General features: G+C 42.4%; 1 protein-coding gene across 1 annotated transcript in view; it reads left to right on the forward strand.

The window, feature by feature from the left end:
• The window catches only part of IRAK1 (interleukin 1 receptor associated kinase 1), a 41,126-nt gene that overhangs the window by 16,679 nt on the left and 2,019 nt on the right, over positions 1–22,428 (forward strand). The window contains exons 3-12 of the mRNA XM_042447644.1: positions 3,489–3,613; positions 5,939–6,124; positions 7,242–7,306; positions 7,592–7,706; positions 7,845–7,957; positions 12,837–13,041; positions 16,092–16,160; positions 16,316–16,534; positions 18,401–18,608; positions 20,928–21,050. Coding sequence (XP_042303578.1) covers positions 3,489–3,613; positions 5,939–6,124; positions 7,242–7,306; positions 7,592–7,706; positions 7,845–7,957; positions 12,837–13,041; positions 16,092–16,160; positions 16,316–16,534; positions 18,401–18,608; positions 20,928–21,050 — 1,428 coding nt within the window. The remainder of the gene's footprint in view (positions 1–3,488; positions 3,614–5,938; positions 6,125–7,241; positions 7,307–7,591; positions 7,707–7,844; positions 7,958–12,836; positions 13,042–16,091; positions 16,161–16,315; positions 16,535–18,400; positions 18,609–20,927; positions 21,051–22,428) is intronic.

A 22,428-nucleotide genomic window follows, 5' to 3' on the forward strand; every position in this document is an offset into this window, starting at 1 on the left:
CTAAGGCCTGTTACAGACTGCCAAAATAAAGCTGCTTCGGGTCTCTTTGGAGTTATGCTGTTTAAATGATGCATGCATCCTAAGAATCCGGAAGCTGCACCAAATCTGCACTCCAGTGCTTAGGAATGGAGTGTGGCTTTGGTGTGACCTCCGGACTCTTAGGATGCATGCATCATTTAAATAGCATACCTCCAAAGAGACCCGAAGCAGCTTTATTTTGGCAGTCTGTAACAGGCCTAATATTCCATTCCTGGGCAAGGTTCTGGAACGAGTGGTGGCCTCCCAGCTCCAGGGATTATCTAGATCCATTTCAATCTGGCTTCAGGTCTGGCTATGGCACAGAGATGGCTTTGGTCGCCTTGGTGTGTGGCCTTCGCAGGGAACTGGACAGGGGGGAGTGTGTCCCTGTTGGTTCTGTTAGCTCTCTCAGCAGCTTTCGATACCATCAACCATGGTATCCTTCTGAGCCACCTCTCTGGAATGGGGTTTGGGGGCACTGTGATGTAGTGGTTCCAGTCTTTCTTGGAAGGGCGGACCCAGAAGATGGTGCTGGGGGACTCCAGTTCGACTCCTTGGCCAGTGGCCTACAGGGTCCCACAGGGTTCTGTTTTGTCCCCCATGTTGTTTAACATCTACATGAAACCGCTGGGACAGGTCATCTGGAGTTTTGGGGTGTGGTAACATCAGTATACAGATGACACCCAACTCTATGGACTCTCCTTTCTATCTGATTCCAAGGAAGCTGTCTCTGTGCTGGTGTCTGCTGTGAGTAATGGACTGGATGAGGGCAAACAAACTGAAGCTTAATCCAGGCAAGATAGAGGTGCTCCTGGTCAGTCATAAGGCAGATCAGGGAATGTCTGAGCTGGATGGGATTACACTCCCCCTGAAATCTCAGGCTCGCAGCTTGGGTGTGCTCCTGGACTCCACTCTGAGCCTGGATGCCCAGGTTTCAGCAGTGGCCAGGAGTGCATTTGCACAATTAAAACTTGTACGCCAGCTGCACCTGTTCCTTGAAACATCAGATCTAGCTACAGTGACACATGCTTTGGTTACATCCCATTTGGACTACAGTGGTGCCTCGGGTTACGAAATTAATTCGTTCCGTGGCACCGTTCGTAACCCGAAAAGCCTTCGTAAGCCGAATTGCCATAGGCGCTAATGGAGAAAAGCCGCGATTCCGTGCGAAAAAGCCGAAAAAAGCACCAAAAGTTTTTTCGTAACCCGAAAAAACATTCGTAACCCGGAACAATGTTTTCCTATGGGATTTTTTCGTATCCCGAAAATTTCGTAACCTGGGTATTTCGTATCCCGAGGTACCACTGTACTGTAATGCGCTCTATGTGGGGCTGCCTTATTCTTGGGAATAACTTCTTTCACAGAAAATTTGGTACGAGAGGTAGAAGCAACATGAATAGAACAGAGACAGGCTCCTGTAACCCCCAAAAGAGCAGTTCAATGTATTTCAGCGAACTTTTTATTCAGAACTATTAAAATACACATGCAAAATGAAAGAGTTAGGTAAGTTGCACTTTGAACCTTCTACAGCAGTGTTTCTCAACCTTCCTAATGATGCAACCTTTTAATACAGTTCCTCATGTTGTGGTGACCGCCTGGATAGAGAAGCGGTGTCTCGGTTCCTAAGACCATCAGAAATACGTGTTTTCCAATGGTCTTAGGCGACTCCTGTGATAGGGTCGTTTGACCCCCAAAGGGATTGTGACCCACAGGTTGAGAACCACTATTCTACAGACTGCTTGAAGGCTCTATTCAAAATTAATCCAAGGATGAATTTGTCTTTCATCATTTTCCCTATGATTTCTGTTCTGGTGGCCAGAACATGATACGGGGAGCTCGTAAGGCAAATTTATCTGCTTCCGCATTTTGCTGTTTTGTTTTGCTGTTTACACATGCGCAGTAAGGCATTTTCAAGGTAGCTGCTACCCATCTTGCCAATTGTAGACAGGCACACACAGTTATAGTGGGATTGGTCGGAGTAGAAGCCTACTGTTTCCCAGCTCAAGATTTATTGCATTGTGTACTGCAGAAGCACTGCTGCAACCAGCCCCCAAAATCTGTTTCTCTCCAACCTTGCTTCACTATCTCTCTCCAACTCGAGACCATCTCCCCAGCTCAGCCATGAACCCAGCCTCAAGGATGGCAATGGCAAACCACCTCCTGAACAAATCTTACCAAGAAAACCCCATGATAGGGTTGCATTAAGGTCACCTTAAGTCAGAAACTACTTGAAGGCATACAAGAACAACACCAACACCTTTTCGGGAGATCTTAACAGTGTACTCTTCAGATTTTTTAGCTTTCAGCATCAAAATGTTTGTAACTGGTTCTATTGGGAATCAGATATATGGATGGTGTGCTGTTGATATCATCCATCTGTCCCCAGTATGGTGTCCTCCACATGAATTCTGACTCTCATAATTTAGGGAGTGTAGGAGTAGCAGCCCAACCAGGCAGCAGGTTGGTGAAGACTGGTATAAACTTTGGGAGGTGAGGTGCATAGACAGTTGATCTTTGAGCTGGGGGGGGGGTCTTAATGCAAGAAGACATTTTTATGGCTTCATTGTAAGGTATGGACTTTCCACTTTCAAAAAAATACTTGGTAGATCCACTGAACAACTTGGCAAAGAAGACTCATGGGAACTGGGCTGTGTTTCTTCTGTGCTAAAGAAAATTCAGATTTAATTTCAAGAAGAGCTCAGTTCTGTGCCTCGAATAAGCTATGTACATAAAGCATGCCTTCTTATGAGATCCTATAAACTGTATGTCATACAAGGAGTTCTGCTGGTAGTCAGAGGAGGGGTAAAAAAATCATACAGAAAGAGGGCTGAAGGCACTGCAAATCTAGTGTGCTGTAAGTTGTCCACATGCTCTCTTTTGAAATTTCATAAGGCCTTGCCCACACACTTTCAACTCTGTTTTGATAGCCCATAAGGTAAGAAATGTGTTTTTTCTTTAAAATGAAAGGAGATTCTCAGGATGTTGCCTCTGGCACACACACCCCACCCACACCCCACACCCCACACACACACACTTCCTTATGAGGCTTCTCTGCCAAACAAGTAGAGCCATCTTACAGTAGTATACAGATACTTTTCAAGACCTCAGTTCTATCGCTAATTTGAAATAAATGCGCAGGGTGATTGGCATATATAGAATTTCCCCAAATACAGCTTCTGAAATGCTGCATCAGTGCATCTTTTCTCCCACATCTCTGGAAGAACTTGGGAAAGTTACTATTTGTGCTACGATTCCTAGAATGCCCTCTGCCACTGATCAGGTTGCGTCAAGAATTCTTGGGGTTGTGATCCTGAAAAGTAAATTCCCCATGGTCTAGCCTCTTGCTGCTTCTCATAATGGTGTGTATGCTTAGTCTCTGTTTCCTACAGCTAAGCATTTACTTAAGCAAATAGCAGTGAGGAAAACAAAAGAGCTCATTTTGTATCTTGGTTCTTAACAATGATCCCTCTTATTTCTCTGGCAAACAGAGCCCTCCTGTCCGCTGTTGTCTCTGCCAGACCCTCCTCCCAGCAGCCGCCTTGGCAGCGTTCACCAGAGCAGCGCACTTTCGGCTCCCACTCAGCCCGATGAGCAGGTATCTTCAATGTGTTTGGCCAGGGATTGAGAGAGTTGGGATGAAGAGAAACACAGGAGGACATAGCATCTACTGATGTAGTAGTGGTGAGGGAGGGCTACTGATCTCTGGAATTTCCATATGTACTTGGTATCTAGCCTTTCTTGGGAATTTCATTCTCAGTACTTTGGGAGAGGGGTGTTTCTTGTTTGCTTTTAGTTACATCTGTCACATTTTTTTTTTGTGCCATGGCTTTTCTTCCTGCTGTCTTAGGTGGTGATACTTCCACTTTCTTCTTCTTGGCTGGAATTGCTGATCACTTTGCTCTGGGCTCCTTCCTGTTGGTACTTCCTATTCTTGTTCCATCTTGTTAAAACCACTGCCGTCACTTCTGCACTGATGCAAGACTTTTGGTATTCTTTAATGGATTTTCCTTGTTCCCTTCTCTTGCCATATCATTGCCACACTTCCTGCTGTTTCCCCCCTCAGTCTTCCAGGTATCTAAATTTTGACTTTTCCAAGTCCATTCTTTTCCTTCAGCTGAACTCTAATGAAGTTGTTGTAATACTTTTAAGTTTAGTTCTGTCTATTTAGTGTTCAATTGGAATGTTTATTTAATTGTATTGTAAACAGTGGTCCCTCAACATTTACTGGGGTTAGGGGTGAAGGACCCCCATGAATGTGGAAAAACTGCAACTAAAAAAAACCACTACTCTTTTTACCTAAAAGAACACCTCTGTAGGAATCTCCAGGTCCTCCAGTGCAACTCTATGGTCAGCCTCTGCCAGAGGCTGATCATAGAAACATGCTGGAGGACCTACAAATGCTCAAATAAGTGTTTTTTCCTAGGAACTTCTAGGTTGTCCAGCACAACACTGTGGTCAACCTCTGGCAGAGTTTTGCTGGAGGACCTAAGGATTCCTAGAAAGAACATATTAGTCAAATCTGCAAATGTGGAGGGCCGACATTGACATTTGTAAGCTATTTTAAGTCCCATTTTGGGGGCAGGGGGTGGAAGACTGGGTATAAATAAAGTTTTGTTGCTGTTTACCCCCTAATTTTCTTGATAGCTCCTCTTATCTGCTCTTCTCAAGTAGAGACACTTGGGATATTTCTTCATTCCACTCTCCATATCTTAATCGCCCTGCCACTTCAGATTTTAATATCTTTCCAGAATTGTTATTTATTTTATTTTATATTTATGTACAGCACCACTAAGTGTACATGTCATTTTACACAAGCAGTTTACAAATTGGTAATTTGACAGTTCCCCTGTCCTCTATCTAAAAAGACACAACACACAAGGAAAAGGGGATGGCAGTATTATCTCCTGTCTGATGTGAATGAAAGAGTGACAGTCCTCTCCCCAAAGATTGCAAGTTCAGATCTACCTTCTGTCACCAGAGTTCAGAGTTTGCATTATTGTTTTTTGTGCATTGTGCACTGAGGGATTCAGTGTTGTAGTCTAAAAAGCATGGCCCTGTCCCAGATTGAATACAGTAAATGATATTAGGAAAGCCACCACTCTCAGGAGCATTTTTTCATTAATACTGTATTGAAAAAAATGTTAATAGGAATGAATGTGACAAGTACTAAGCACATGGAACCTTGTTGTGTTAAAGGGTTATTTTCTTGCTTGATAACATGAAAATGTTAGGTTATTCTATTCTACTTTCATACAGTATATTTATTGGTCTTTCTGCTTCTTATATTCAAAATCCATTTTTGCTTGCCTCTGCTGTTCATCTAACATTTCTGTCTTTGATTATCTTGCCCCTTCTTCCTGTCATTTGCCCTGTCTTTTCCATATTCAACTTGAGCTTACTTTTTCGATGCCTTCATCTAGCTATTTCTCACTACTTCCTCCATTTTGTTTCTCTAGAACAAGAATGGGCCTCTAAATGTTGCTGAAGTCCTCCAGATCTTGTTGAACTGCAACTCCAGCATTCCTCTCCATTTTCTGTGCTGGCTAGGATGGATGGGAGTTGTGATCCAGCAACACCTGGAAGGCCACACATTTCCTGTCCCTGGTCTAGAGTGAAATCTCAGGATGCCTAGATTGTTGCTTTTCTGATGCCACTTTCTACCACTAAAACTCACTGCTACTTGATGTTAGGCAGATTTTTCCCACTAACAGTTTCACTGTTGTTTTTTTTAAAAAACTTCTCTTCATTTTTCTCTGCCGGTGGGGGTCTTTGGGGATGGAGTGGAAAACAATCATTGACAAGAAAACAAAGAACTATACGTTAAAACATTCTTGCCATGACATTATGGAAGTATTGATATGTTGTGGGATGTGTGCCCAGAATATTTATTCACTCTTTCCCTTTCCTCATCCCAATCCAGGGCCTCAGCTCAATTCAGGGCCTCAGTTCTCTATCCCTTTCCTGCCCCTTTGAGTGGCGATTGGAAGAACTCCGCCAGGCCACAGGCGACTTCTCAGATAACCTAAAGATTGGCGAAGGAGGCTTTGGGTGTGTCTACCAGGCCCGATTACGGAACACTGTCTATGCTGTCAAACGACTCAAGGAGGTATTGCTATAGGCGGGTCATGGTTGTGTGCTTGTGAGCCTCACTAGATGTCTTCTTCCACTGACTTCTTGCTGCCTCACCAACACATCCAGAAAAAGACAAGTGTATGATGTGATCACAGACTGTGAGATGTGCATGTATAAGATGTGTGGTTCTGTTCCTGAATTCTCTGGTGGAAAGTTATCTGGGATCTAATCTGTACTACAGAATTAATGCAGTTTGACACCACTTTAACTGCCATGGCACAATGCTGTGGAATTTTAGGATTTGTAGTTTTGTGAGCTAAATAGCCCTCTGGTATTGCAACAAACTACAAATCCCAGAATTCCATAGCATTGAGCCATGGCAGTTAAAGCAGTGTCAAACTTTAGGCTGACAGATCTCTTTTTCCTTGACCTTCAGGACAGCTCTGTTCAAATATTTGAAGGAATGTCATATTGAGGAGGGAGCAAGCTTGTTTTCTGCAGCTCCAGAGAATGGAACCTGGAGCAATGGATGCAAGCTACAGGAAAAGAGACTCCACCTCAATTTTAGGAAGAACTACCTGACAGTAAGAGCTGTTCGACAGTGGAAGAGACTCCTTTGGAGAGTGGTGGTCGCTCTTTCTTTGGAGGTTTTTAAACAGGCTGGGAGTGTTTTGCTTGTGTGTTCCAGCATGGCAAGGGGTTGGACTGGATGGCCCTTGTGATCTCTTATGATTCTATGAAACTGCATTATTTCTACAGTGCAAATTAAACCTTAGCAGCAGGAGAGGGAGAGAGCTCTTATTCTGATCTGATTCAGCAGTGCCAATGAGGTCAATAGTACTGGGCCTGGCTGGGAGATTCTGGGAGTTGTAGTTCAAAATAGTAACTTCCCTAAACTTTGGTAATAGAACCATCAGTACTAGTTGTTCTTCACATGTCCTTTGTGCTTGGTTGTGAATGAGGCGATGCTGACTCAATCTTGCCCTTTCATTTCACCCAGAATACACTGCTTTTCACTTTCATCATTCTGAAGAGAGTTGTGTTCCCAATGTTGGCTGCCTGGCTAAATAACTGACTTTCTTCCTTATTTTTTTCTTTCTTTTCCTGTCCTCTCTCCCTCCCCTCCCCTTATTTCTCTATCTGACTAACAGGAAGCAGAATTGGATTGGACAATAATAAAGAATAGCTTTGTCACAGAGGTGGAAAAGCTTTACCGGTAAAAACCAGGATTAATAAATGGAATATTGATTGGCTTATTACCATACCCTGCATACCCTGTATTATTTTGGGATACAAATATTTTGTTAGTTTGTTATAATAATTTGTGGGTTCCCTCTTGAGTCCCCTTACAATTTAGGTAACAGCATATGGAGTGGGATTTCCAAAAACAGGGATAATGGCACAGGGATATTTTCCTCCCTTAAAAATCTAAGTTTGATAGAGCAGAAAGAACCTCAAGCTCTGGTTACAGTTCTTTAACACTTGCCCTCTTCTACCCCAGGTTCCGTCATCCCAATATTGTAGAATTTGCTGGTTACTGTGCTGAACAAGGAAATTTCTGCCTTGTCTACGTTTTCCTGCCAAAGGGCTCATTGGATGACCATTTACACAGAAAGGTACCCAGCTGAAATGATTTTCATTCTCCCCACATTTTCTGTGATAAGTAATGGTAAGAAGATGCAGATTTTTTTTTCTTGAGAAGGAAGCCTCCAGTCCTGTCCCTGTTCTCCAGCCTGTTCATTTTGGTTTCTTAGGTTGGTCCCTGTCTGACCTGGGCCCAGAGGCTTCATGTGGCAGTAGGCACAGCCAGAGCCATTCAGTTCCTGCACAGTGACTCTCCCAGCCTAATCCATGGAGATGTAAAAAGGTGAGACTGGGAGCAAATTCCTCACGCAAGGGAGAATGTGGTGGTGGTGGTGGTGGTGGTGGTGGTGATAAGGATGGTGATGATAATGATCTAGGGATGAAGGCTTGTTGCTTACTGCAGACAAGAAGAATGCTGTATCCTTTTTTGCACCCTCTGCTTGGAAACTGCTGTGAGGTGCCATATCCAGGGCTTCAGGGACAAATCCAGCTTCCTGGGGGGTGGGGGAATCTTGGCATGACTTTTCTGATTAGTAAAATTAGAATAAATTATGCTGAGTTTAAAAAATTATGCAAAGCAGCTCAGTCTGTGTAATATATGCAGGCTCCAGAACTTGGATTGCCTGAATGTAGAAATCTGATGTGTTGTGTTCTTGCAAAGGAGTAGGCCCATTGCTTTGGAAAGAAGGGCAGTAAGCCAGGGATGGGCAATTCTGGCAGGGAATATTTGTTCTGCCCTCGTGGGTTGCATCAGTACATCAGTAGTGCACTGGGAGCAATATCATGCCTCTTCTGGTTCCCAGTTTGGCTGGTATACTGAAAATTTTAAAGGTTTTTAGAGTTGGTGGAGGGGCAGACGACAATGTTAGGTATAGTTTAGATGTATTTTGGTTGATTTTCAGGCTAAAAATCACCTAATAATTATCTTTTAAAATCTTGACAATTTTTGGTGTGGGGACGTGTAGAATCTGGCATGGGGTTCTGGGGGCCAAAACAAAAATATCTGGCACGGCCTGTAGCCCAAAGATTGCACTTTTCCTTGCCACATCTGTAAGAATTGCTATTGTAAAGACCTCCCTTGCCAATTAGGGACTTAATGCCCTAGCTGTACATGGATATTGTTCCAAATGTTGTTGTTAACCTTTTAAAAAATGAAGCTTTCTTGCATTATTCTTACAAAGTTTATATCTTGTCTTTTTACTCATTTGAATCCATCTTCAATTGTGTTTTAAAGGCTGCTAGTTCTGGTGACACAATGCAAGACTTACATGCCTACAGGACTAGGCACGGGCACATTGGAACAATATGTTTTTGTGGCAGATGGTTTAGTGGCACTGTCGAACAAAGAATTTGGGAAGAGTGCCCCAAAGTTAAGTAGTTAAAAGGCCACTGGACTTATAGAATGAACAATTTAAGATACATAATGGAACTTTCTTTAAAAAAATATGTGGCCATAAGAGAGGTCTGGAACCACTTGATGTAGGAATTAACATGGTGCAGACAATAACCTAGGGCTTGAAATCATTGCTTCAGATAGTGCATGGAAGCACACTCTCTTCCAGTGTTGTAGCTTTTGCTATTTAAAAGGAACTTATACTCTAAAGCTCACAAAGTTTTGTGTATCTTCAGACACCCTAAACTCTCTCACTCCCCTTACTAAATGCAGAATAGTTTTGAACTCATCTGTGTTTTGGAACATTTGTTGTTCTTGTTAACTGCCCTTGAGTTGGCCTTGCCTCATGACAACTCTGTGAATGAGACATCATTTCTCACTGGCCTGTTACAGACAGCCAAAATAAAGCTGCTTCGAGTCACAGTGGAGGTATGGTGTTTCAATGATGCATGCGTCCTAAGAGTCCAGAAGTCACACCAAAGCCACGCTCCAGCCCTAAGGACTGGAGCATGGCTTTGGTTTGGCTTCTGGACTCTTAGGACGCATGCATCAGTGAAACACCATACCTCCACTGTGACTCGAAGCAGCTTTATTTTGGCTGTCTGTAACAGGCCACTATCATCAACTGCTCTGCTTAGGTCCTGCAGGCTCAAGCCCATGGCCTCCCTAATTGAGTTCATCCATCTAGCATGTGATCTTCCTCTCCCTCTGCTTCCCTATACCTTGCCTAGCATTATAGTCTTTTCTAATGAGTTGTGTCCTTCACATTATTCATTTATTTTTATTTCATTGATATTATTCCTTTCTTCCAATATGGTACCCAAAGTAACTTAAAATTATAATTTCAAACAAAATGGCTAAAACAATACATGATTTAAAAGTTTTTTTTAACAAAATTATTTATTTATGTGTCCAATTAAAAATGAATTTTAAAACATTAATTTAAAATAAGGAAAACGTGTAACAGACACATTACATATCTAAAAAACAGCACACTCATTGTCCGTCCTTCCACTCCAACCAATTAAAGGCTGAAAGCTGGTTTAAATAAGAAGATGTTTATCTGCTAGTGAAAAAAGAGCATAAAGGAGGCCAACTGAGCCTCCTTCCTGAAGGAGGGCTTGAAACACAATGCAGAACTTACATGCCTGCAGGACTAGGCATGGATTTACACTGTTGTTTTCCACATATCAGTATAGGGAAAGCAACCTAAGGGGTTGAACAGACAGCACTTTTACGCCACCGTCCATATGGCTTTGAGGCACATCATTTTGACTCCACATGTCTGGAAGCCGCCCTGATGCTTGCCCTAGCCGTTTACACATGGGCGGCTTCATGATGCTCCGCCACACACCACCAAAGTGTCATGAAGCTGACTTTGGGCTTTGGTGAGGCCAGAAAAGCTGGCTTTTTGCCAGCTGCAAAGGAGTGGATCTTTGCTGCTCCTTTTCTGGACAGCTTCAAGGAGGATTGGGGCTGCAGTGTGTGGTTGGCACGCCCCTAGTCCGTCTTCAGAAGGGCCATCTATTTCAGCTCTAAGGAGCATATTGTCTGGTCCCATCTATGGAGGTTGCAGTATCTCTACAACATCATCTAGGGCGGGTATGAGTACGAGAGGGTATGAATGATATTTTTGGAATAAGGGAATTGGTAGTAGGACCTGCCCCTTACATACACCTGTCTAGGAGTAGCCACCAAAAGGCTTTCTATCATATTTTTGTGAGGCAAGTCTCTGAGGGTGGTGGGACAGAGAGATTAAGCCCTCAGCTGAAAAAGACTTGAGCAGTCTGATATAAGAAGGTACAGCTTTACATATAACAAAGTCCTGTAAAACTGAGGCCTCATAAAACTTTTTTTTTAATTATGCTGCTTTTATAGGAATTTAACATTCGAAATCCAAAAATGACTTCAGCTTTACTCAGTTGTTTTTTTCACAACTGGCTTTGACATCTCCATGTTGTAATATGTGATTGAATGAAATGATTCTTCAAATAATTATCCTGCAAAGAAAGAGAAATGAGTTAAAGTGCTTAGGCCTCATTCACACTACATAATGAACTGGTTTGTAAACTGGGTTAAAGGGGCCTAGTTCAGATTTGTGCCAATTACACCTGGTGTGGCTTGAAGGAAGGCTGGCGCAAAGCCCACTTAAACTGGTGCTTTTGATTCTAGGGCATTTACTGTGTCGTTTGAAAAGATGGGGATCACTGCAAATGTGAATGCGCTGCTGATGACATTCAGGACACTGTGACATGATTCTCCCAAAACAGGAAGAACAGGAAAATCCATTTTGAATGGATTCAAAGATAAATCTGATCATGAATTGGGTTAAATTGCTATGGGGAGATTTGATTGTGGCAAACATAATATGAACTTTGACTCGGTATTGCATTGATGATGTAATCTGGATCTATTCAGCTCAAAAACGTAAGTGTGAATGGGGCCTAATAGACTTTCAAAACACTTTAATTTGTTAATATGAAACATTAAAATCCATTCAAAAATACTAAAAGAAATTGTACTGGAACATCAGCATCTGCAAAGTTGAGTATCAACTGAGTGCATAAAAAACTGTGTGCCAAGGCATTTAAAATTGTGTTTTTCACATTCCAAACACACACAAAAATATTAAAAACAGTTACAATATTGAAAAAAGTTTTTTCATTGTAGGCCTGTGCAAGCTGTATAGGCCTTTATAGGCCAATAGCCAGTGAAGCTGTTTCAACAATGAATTTATATACTCCCTGTAACTATCCCCAGTTAGCAGTCAGCATTTTGTACCTGCTGAAGTTTCAGGACAATTTCCAAGGGCAACCCCATGTAGAAGGTGTTGCACTAATCCAAACTGGAGGTAATCAAGACAAGTCTTAGCTTCACCAGATATCTCCATGAGTGAATGCAGCTGGCATACTAGTTTTAGTCGTGCAAGTGGTTTGAGTGTTGGACTGTGACTCTGGAGACCAGGTTTCAATCCCCCATTCGGCCATGGAAACCCACTAGGTGACCTTGGGCAAGTCACATGCTTTCCACCTCAGGGAAAGGCAATGGCAAACCTCCTCTGAACAAATCTTGCCAAGAAAGCCAACACTCTGAATTCACCCTAAGGTGAATTTCCAAAGGGCTGCCCTTGGAAGTTCACCTTAGGATCATCATAAGTTGGAAATGACTTCAAGGCACACAGGAACAATAACAAAACTCTGGCCACCACTGAAACATAGGCCTCCAGGCTCAGGGCTTAGTCAGGGCATATGACACCTAGTTTTCTAGTGAACAGTGAAGATCTCATCTTGGAAATCTACATTCACCACCAACAACAAAAAAAACAAAACAAAAGCAAAACACCCTAGTCATTTTTCTAGTTGTTATTTTTCTAGCTGTTTCTACAGTTTAAAGATATGCTTCCAGGTGTGTGTACAATGCCTGGAGGAGTCTTACAAACCAGAAGAGTGGTTGGTTTAAAATTCCAGGTCAAGGCTCTGCTAATACCCCCTTACCTCTCCTTATAAAAATTAATTAATGGATTGGAACTATCCAAAGCAAGTGATACCAAATCAGAGAAATCTTGTAGACCACAGTCTTTCTGACTGCCAAGTTTGAATGACTTTGGGACACAATTCACAACAGCAAAATAAAGAGCCTAAATATCTTACAGTGCAGTTTGGTCTGCACCAAAAATCTTGGTAAGACTTATGTTCAGAGTGGGAGTGTGAGAGGTCGAATACAGGGATTGGTTGTAACCCTCTCTCTCTTTCTTTCCTATCCTTTGTAGCTCTAACATTCTCTTGGATGCAGCACTCAACCCCCGACTGTCTGACTTTGGGCTGGCTCGGTTCAGTCGCCGACCAAAGCAGGGAACTGTAAGCAGCTCACTGGGCCGCACCCAGACTGTGCAGGGCACACTGGCCTACCTGCCCCCTGAATATGTCCGGACTGGAACTCTTTCTACTGCCATTGATGTATTCAGCTTTGGTGTGGTGAGCAATTTAGAAGTGGAAAAGGCATAACCAAGAACATCTGAAGAGAACAGAATACTGTAATAGAATTGTACAACTGCTTAACATTTAGTCCTAAAGGACATCTACTCCAGTGTTACTCAGTCCATAAGCCATCTGCTGCTAGTCCCCTGAGAGTTTCCAAAAAATAAACTTTGCCAGTGGCTAGAAATATAGTGTTGGTCCCTGGCATATGAGATTGCTTGCCCTCTACCTATGGTAGCTTAAGAAGTACTGATCTAGTCCTATCTCCATAAACAACAACAATGTGACCATCCAGTGAGGATATGTTTTTAAGTCAAAACATCTAAAGAAGAATCCACCATTTTCCAGGGCAGTGTGTTCCTCTGTCAAGGAGGTCCTATTTTGCTCTTTCCAAAATTTAGTCAGACCCCTTTCTCTTGTCCATTTTTTAATGTCCATTTTTCAAACAGTCAGATTGAGATTACACCCACATCCTTTCCACTCCTCCCCTTTTTTTTCCTGACACACGTTTTATCTAGTCCTCCTGTTTCTTTGTGCTCTTCCCAGTTTTTCTGCAGCCCTCTCACACTGTTCAGGGGACTATGATGAGTCAGAGGCATTGGGAGATAGAATAAGTTTGAATAGCTACTCAGATAGCTCAGTGCTGAGTCAAGATTCAAAGGTGTCCAAGGGTTTATTATCTGGAGGCAACACTTATATATACTAACTGTAACAGGGTGTGTCACTTAGTATGCTGTTGTTGCTCATTCAGAGACAGAAATTTTAAAATTAGGAATAGTTTACTGATGCCTGGAAATTGCAGTAAATAATTGTGGATTCTGGTTAGGCTGAAATTCTGCTGCCTACCAAAGGCTTTGGCCTTGTGTAAATCACAGCCTTGCATCTCTGTTTCACCCTATTTGTGAAAGAGGAAAAACAAGTGAAACTCCCATGTAAGCCTATAGTGTTGTATTAAATTGTATGCATGAAAAATATTGAGACCATACCTCATTCACATATAGTAGCTGCTTGCACATGCCCTTCCTATTTGTCTGTTGGGTGTGCTAGCCAGTGAATAAGCATCTGTGTGTCATTAACAAATATATGCATACTTAACGATTGACCAAAACTTCATTAGAGCTGCCTCCTCCCATTTGTTCTGAATCCCTTCCCACCATAGCAGATACATCTATCTGTTTCTAGATCTTGTGTGCTATCACAAGTTTCTAAAATTTCTTAGCAGGTGGGATGGTTACAATGATCCCACAGGAGGCTACAAAAAACCTCCTACAGTGATTGGAGCCTGCATTTAGCCTCATAATAGCATCGTGGTCCAAGTGTTTGTTCTTGTTTGCTCTTGTACAGCACCCAATAACCGGTATTCTCTGGACACTGTACAGTACATTAAAACAGAAAATACAAACAATACTGTAATTGAGGAAAGCATATAATAAACTCAAGGTAAAGTAACCAGGAAAGACTGAAAACCAGCATATAAAACCATATTAAAATCAATAGCAAGCTAAAATCTACAGACACTAAAACCGGTTTCCATTTGTTTTCCCCTTTAGCTTTTCCTGCTCTTTAACACCATCCTTCCCATCAGGAACTGGGTTTTCAAGGAAGATTTCCCCCCTCTATGTATGTACTTAGCTGTCTTGTGCATGAGGCCAGACAAAAGGGAATGAGCCACTAACTTCAAGTTTCAAGTAATGCAGTTGATGCTTCTTGAAGAGATACCCTGGCATTCCACTGCAGATGCAAAAATCTGTAAATAAGCTGAATAGATAATTTGTTAATCATTTCCCCCAAGGGGTAAAAATTAGATACTCTGACACAGTATCTGGATAAAACACTGTGAAATATTTTATCTTAAATTTTAATGGACATTCATAGTAGTAGCATTCACCATAATGGCAAGAAACTATGCTTTCATATTATTTTTACAAAGTCTGTTATTGATTGCATGGCCTTCATCAACATGGATGGTTATAACAGCAGATACTTAAGTTTAATTATGCTATTGGATCTTGATTAGCATGGCTCGTGATGATAGCTGATGCTAATTTTGCAGGATTTATATATCAATCACAGCTAATTTGGGAAGTTATATACAGTATTTAGCAGTTGTTGCAATTCTTAATAGTTTACATAACGTATGGATTAGGTGGTTTCAAAAGTACTTGACTGAACACAATAAATCCTTGTTGCACTAAAGTGTGCCAGTACCCTGAACAGAGAAGGCTAAAGACCTTGTAAGACTACAAATCTCAGGATTTCATTTAAAGTGGTATAAAACTGCATTATTTCTACAGTGTATGCACCTAAGGTTTTCATGTTAAAAGACTTTCAAAAGCGGTTTGTGTCTCCTGTGCAGTACTAACAAGTGCTAGTTGTGGTACAACTGCTCTTGTCTCTGAGAGATCCTCCATCAGTCAATCAATCAGCCTCCCCCCCCCCCCCCCCCCCACACACAGACAATATCTGCTGTTGCCCAGTAGCTGTTAGGCACATTTTGTCTGGCTCCTCAGAAAATGCCTATCTGACACAGGAGATCCTACTAGCAGCATTGCTGCCATCAGCATACAGTATTCTTTTGCCTTGCAGGAACATGCAGTCCCACTATGGAAAGGTAGTGCCAAATACTGGATAATCTGTAAAGAGATGAGATATTTGGAGGTAGCCTCAGGGATTTTACCCATGGCTTTTCAAATGAAATCCTGAGTCCTAGTCATCTAGCTGGCTGAGCTAGTCTCAAAGCTTGGAAAAAGTTATTAGGGGCGGGCTATATCTCCCATTTAGCTGGATGGCCTCTAAGAGCTGTTGTCCAAAAAGTAACTTTTCCAATCTATCTGGCTAGAATACAAAAAAAGAAGGAAAGCTGATTTTTTTCTGGGTGCTCTCCTTTTGACCCTTGCTATGCTCTCAGCCTCAGGGAAAGACAATGACAAATCTCCTCTGAACAAGTCTTGCCAAGAAAACCCCATGATAGGTTCACCTTAGAGTAGTCCTAAGTCAGAAACAACTTGAAGGCATACAACAACAATACATCTCTCTTCCACCCCCAGGTCCTATTGGAACTCTTGACAGGGAGAAGACCCATGGACGTGGATTCCAATGGACGTAGCAAGTACTTGGTGAGATGTTCCCCTGCTCCCACATGCCATCCTTCATGTCCCTTTACCTGTTTCTCACACTGTCCAGTCCATCCTGATGTTGTTCCATCCCTGCCAGCTTCCCCATCCAATCCCATGTTCTGTTTTTCTGATGGATTGTCCACCTATGCTTTCAGAAAGATTTGCTGAGTGAAGAAGAGGAGCAGGAATCCCAGCAGACATCAGCCATGGTGACTTCCAGCCTCTCTCAAGCATCTCAGCTTGGCCCTCATCTCTATCAGAAGCATGCAGATCTGCAGGCCGGACCCTGTCCAGAACTGCTGGGCATAACAATAGGCAGGTTGGCTTATCAGTGTCTCCATCAGCGAGCCAAACGCCGCCCTCCAATGGCTGAGGTAGGTAGAGTAGAGGTAGCACTAGGTTATTTAGGTCCTGTGTGTTTTGGTTGTGTTGAAACTCTGCAGCACCAAAGTTTTGGGCAGCTTCAAGCCTCTGTTTCACTCGTTCCTGTGAAAGGGGAACAATAAATGAAATACCCATGGAGTTTATGGTGTGATGGTATGTTTTTGTGCATGGGTAATATGAATACATTGCCCATTCACATAAACTTATATGTTATTCATATTTGTCTGCTTAGTGGATAGATGTGTAAGTGTGTGTATGTGTTAAAAAGAAAAAAAATATGTTTAATAATTGAACAAAATTTTGCACTATCACAATTTTAAAAAGCTTTTTAGCAGTTGGAAAGTTTATACATATTTCACAACCAGCTAGGGAACATTCAGGGCAAGCAGTTGAACAATCTTGTAGCACATTTGAGATTAACTGCTGGTGAAAGGATGTGATTTATGTGCATAGTTTTTACTTATTTATTTTATCTGTCTCATCTAATGCTTTAAAACAGTGGTTCTCAAATGCTGTTCCTCCAGATGTTTTAGATGTCAGCTCCCACAACTCCCAAGCATTGGCAAGAAATTTTGGGAGTTGATAGTCCAAACATCTGGCGTACTAGATTTTGAGAACCACTGCCTCATAAGATTATGTCAAGCTGTTTTGACATTGTAGATGGAGCACTAATAATAGCTAGCATTTGTTGTGAGGAATTTTAACATTAGTTGTAAATACTAGTTTACTAAAGCCATTTGCGACGCATAATTGAACTAGGGGTATTGCTTCTTCCTCACAATAATGTAATCGCTCTTCCAGTATCAAACTAAAACATGGATATCATTCAAAATTATTGGAAGGCCTCATTATACTGCATTTTGGGAACTTGCCATGTAGCCAGCAAAGTGCTGTAGGTTATATAAATAATCTTAGTTGTTCTGACTAGGTTTTATTCAATGTTATTGGAAATACCCTCCTCTTGTTCTGTTCAAGCTTGTGGGATGGGACAGCCACAAGCATTCAGACTGAGGCAAAGGAAGAAAGACCATCCTGCCCATCCAGGCACATCATTACATCATTTTGCCAGTTCCACGGAGCTGACTAATACATGAATCTGCTGACAGGTTGAAAAGTGTGTTTGCAGTCCTTCAAGTCACTTTTTGACTTACGGCGACCCCATGAATTTCACAGGGTTTTCTTAGGCAAGGGATACTCAGAGGTAGTTTTGGCCATTCCTTCCTTTGAAATATAGCCTATAGAACTTGGTATTTATTGGCGATCTCTCATCCATGTATTAACCAGGGCTAACCCTGCTTAGCTGTCAAGATCAGAGAGTATCCGGTGCCTTTAGTTCCCTCACCTCCACTATACCTGCTGATTTATATTACTGACATACTAACTGTTGGTGGCAAACTGCCTTTGGCACAGTCTTTGTGTGTTCAAAGGAGTAGCCATGTTCCAGTAAAACAACAGGAGAGCCTTATGGTAACTTTATGGCTGTCATTTAAAAGAATTGAATAGAGACTAAGGGATACCTTCAAACTTCAGTTTTTAGCAGTGGTCTGACCAACTTAATGATACGGTTTGGCCTTTGTGGTGGTATGGTTAATATTTTACTAATTAACATTGCACCTTTTCCTGAGCCTAGGACTCAAGGCGGCTTACAAGTATAATTCATACAAAAATTAAAATATAAGTGAAGCACCAATAGAATTAATAATAATAGTCAACAATAAATTAAGTCAAGAAAGAAATGGGGTTCCTGCCTGCTAGGAGGTTGCTTATTTTGACACTTGATGGTAATTCTGACACATGACTGTGCCCTTTTATTAGCTAGGAAGCTCAAGTCCCTCCTTCATTTCCCTTCTTAACAGGTGTACCAAGAACTAGAGAGGCTACAGCTGTCACTGTATCAGGAATCTACTGCCTCTTTGCTTCTTACAAGACATATGCCACAGGAGAGCATGTACTCCGCCAGGCCTCTCAACCAACCTGAAGAGAGTGATGAAAGGCTGGAGGCCAACTTAGTATTGAAGAGCTACAGAAGTGTGCCTGAAGGAAACTTCTCTAGAGGCCAGCAAGGCAAGACAATCTACAACTCACTTTTTCCTACTTCCCATCCTTCAGCCAGTTGAACAGACATATGCTGCCAAATGATGGTTTAAAAGTTTTTAAGGCAGGGGTAGGAAACCTGGACTTCCAGATGTCACTGGACTGCATCTTCCATCACACATAGGCAGTGTAGTCACTGAAGAAGGTTGATGGGAATTACAGTCCATTCATACCTTGAGAGCCACAGGCTCCCCAGCAATGATTTAAAGCATTTTAAACAAGACCTGTTAATGACAAAAAATAACAACAACCCTGTTATAAAATTCAAACTTACTGTAATCATATGCAGATGTCAGCAGCATTCAAGTGAGTGAACAGTTTTTCTTTGCTTGTATTTGGAACCCTTAGGTTTGTGTGCAGAAAATGCACAGGAATTATAGACAAAACTTCATTTTTAAATGATGGAATTGCAGCATTAGAGCTTCATGAGACACACCTGCTCCTCAAGTATGTGCATGTCAGTGTCATATGCTCACTTCTGCTAGACTGGAGTACTTCTGTTTTTAGCTGTCAGATAAGGAATAATGCAGTTAAACAAACAGACTGCCCCTTGTGTGGGAGCATTCTTGGAATGTTTGAATGTGAACAAACAGGATTCTGTTTGAATGTGAACAAACACACGTTCCTGGATTCAGTCTCTGGCATGCCATGTGATGTCCACTTAAGCCTCAGGTAGGAATCCTGTCTGAAGTTCTGGAAAGCTGCTGCCTGGCAGTTTAGGCCACTACAGAGGCTCTGCTACAGAGTCAGCTCAGAAGGTTACCATGGCTGATGGTAATGAAAGCTGCTGAGAGGTCCAGCAGAACCAACAGGGACACACGCCCCTGTCCATTTCCCTGTGTAGGACATCCACCAAAGCAGCCAAAGTTGTCTCTGTCCCATAACCAGGCCTGAAGCCAGATTTAAATGGATGTAGATAATTCATCTCGTGCAGAAACTCCTGGTGCTGGGAGGCCACCACATGCTCCAGAGCCTTGGCCAAGAATGGAGTGCTGGAGACTGGCCAATAGTTATTCAAAATGGCGGAATCTGGGGATGTTTTCTTCTTTTAGTAACTGCCTCTTCACAGCCTCTTTTAGGCAAGATGGAGACTTTCCTTACTGTAGTGAGCAGAGAACACACACACAGGCACACACAGTATATAAAACATATTTCCTGGTATTCACCAGTCCCCTTACCCACTCGGACAGTTCCCCTCTAGCTGCTTTTAGAAGTTAGGAAGGGCAAGGGTCTAGTGTACATGTGGTGGCTTTCACTGCTCCGAGGATCATGTCCAACCTCAAGCTGCATGAACAAAAAAAATATCCAACAATACAATACAAGCAGGCACTAAGATTACATTCACTGGACCAGTTTCAACAGCACCCAAGTCAGTGGATCTGAGTGATTTTTTTTCTTCACAGTGTCTTGCAAATTCATCACAGGGGGCTTTCATGATCTTTGTTTCCTTCTTGTGAGACAGAGTGCCCTGGTGGCGCAGTGACTAAATGCCTGTACTGCAGCCACTCACTCAAAACCATAAGGTTGCGAGTTCAATACCAGCAAAAGGGTTCAAACTTGACTCAGGCTTGCATCCTTCCCAGCTTGTTGGGGGCAATTAGCTTACAGTTGTAAACTGTTTAGACATTGTTAGTTCAGTATGAAATGGTATATAAATGGAGCTGTTTGTTTGTGTAAAAAGCCCCTGACCACTCAAGACAGCTGTGCTGGATGAGACTGTGCAGATACATTGCTGGCAGAGAATGATAGTTTCTTCACTGCTACCATTGCCAAGACATAGGCTTTCCAATGAGCTCTAGCCCATGTTTGGTTAGAATTGCTCCAAGTCTTTTGTTGTTGCTCTAGTCTTCGTCCCACTCGTTTCATCACCCCCGGCTCTCTAGTGAACCACGGGGCTTGCTTGCTTGCTTGGCTCCACTTTATGGGTAGAGACACAAAGGGGCAATCATATCCACCACTCTGGCTCTTTCCCTATTCCAGATATCAGTCAGGGCTTCGACAGGATCATCTGACAAGACAATAAGAAACTCCCCAAGAGCCATCAGGATCCATCCACATCCATAAATCTCCTAGGGCAGACCATCATTATTGGATCCCTACTACTGCAGAGAGTTTGAACTCAGTGAATCTAAACCTCACCAGGTATTGATCAGTCTGTGATCAGTGGTAGTGATCAGTTATCCACTGCCTCTCCAAAGGTTGTGCATCCAGAGCTGGACTTCCAGTGATGATCAATACATTTAGGAAGATGGTCAGTCACTGACTGGCTTTTTTTTTTCCTCTTTGCAGATTCCTCTGCACCTCAGATCGTCATCAACCCAGCACGAAGGCGCATAATGGAAAAGCTGGCACTCTACCATGATGGGATACTTGACAGCCTGGCGGTGCTTGACTCTACACCTTCAGGGGCAGGTAACCATCCCACTTTTCTACTGCTGTCTTCAAAGTGATCCTGTTGAATTAGGATAATTGCTGATCAAAACATGGAGGATTCCAGCTTTGGGAAGGCTACCTTATCAAGTGTCTTTGCCAAACTTTCTTTTCTGAAAAGCTGTTGAGATTTTAATCTTCATCACCAGTAGAGCCAAATGCAGTGCACACACAGCTGTGTTTGCTAACATTCCTCCCTTGTTGTTGCAGTTATTCTTGATGTTGTCTGGCTGTTCCCTGTTCTGGGTAGTCTCCCCAAAATGTGGACAAGAGTTTTTGAAAAAGTATAGGAGAAATTAGAGGGATGCGGTGACTTAGTGGTTAAGATGCCAATTCTGATGATCAGAAGATCAGAGGGTTGGCAGTTAGAGACCTGAGTGCTGCATGATGGGGTGAGTTCCTGTCACTAATCCCAGCTTCTGCCAACCTAACAGTTCAAAAGCATGCAAATGCAAGTAGATAAATATGTACCACTTTGGTGGGAAGGTAACAGCATTCGGTGCAGTCATACTGGCCACCTGACTACCAAAATAGTCCTCGGACAACACTGGCTCTTTGGCATAGAAACAGAGATGAGCATTGCCCCCTATAGTCAGTTACGGCTAGAGATTCATGTCAAGGGTCTACCTCTACCTTATAGGAGAAATTGCCCTTTAAGTGCCAGGAAATATGTTTTTATATACTGTGTGTGCCTGTGTATGTTCTCTGCAATCTAGAGGACTAAAAATGTGATGTTTATTTTATTTTTTTCTGTGTTTAGACACATGCTGCTAAGTTAGTCCAAAAATCCATCTCAATCAGACATCTGGTGGCCACAGTGACCAGCTGGTTGTCCCTAGAAAACCCACAAGCAGGGGTAAAAGAAATGTCTCTCCATTTCTTCCATTAACTATTACTCTGTAATAGTGCCTCTGAACATTGGTGATGGAGACAGCCTGTATCTGCTTAATCATTGGACCAAAGAGTAGCTGATAGACCCTCATCCATAAATATGTGTAAAGCACATTTAAAGCCACTTCAGCCAACATATGAATGTTCCTGCCACCAGTCTTGTGGCATGAATTCTTAATACTATGTGTTGTATAGAGAAATGCTTAACTAAGCATCTTCCCTATGGTCATCTTCTTGTCCTGGCCTTGTGTCGTTAAATAGAGAGGTATTTTCTCATCTTATCATAGAGATCCTGAAAGTAGAGCCATGGGTTGACTGTGGGACCTCCTGCCTCCAAGGCATGTGCTTTTCTGTTCTTTTTTCTGTTTACCATAGTGTATTGGAGACCTTGTCTAAGACTTAAATCAAGGATCTCTTGCCCCCAAAGCAGGAATTATACTGCTAGATGAAGTGTGGTTATGCTGGCTAG

Source organism: Sceloporus undulatus, chromosome 2, assembly GCF_019175285.1.
Source record: "Sceloporus undulatus isolate JIND9_A2432 ecotype Alabama chromosome 2, SceUnd_v1.1, whole genome shotgun sequence".
NCBI classification, from domain to species: domain Eukaryota; kingdom Metazoa; phylum Chordata; class Lepidosauria; order Squamata; family Phrynosomatidae; genus Sceloporus; species Sceloporus undulatus.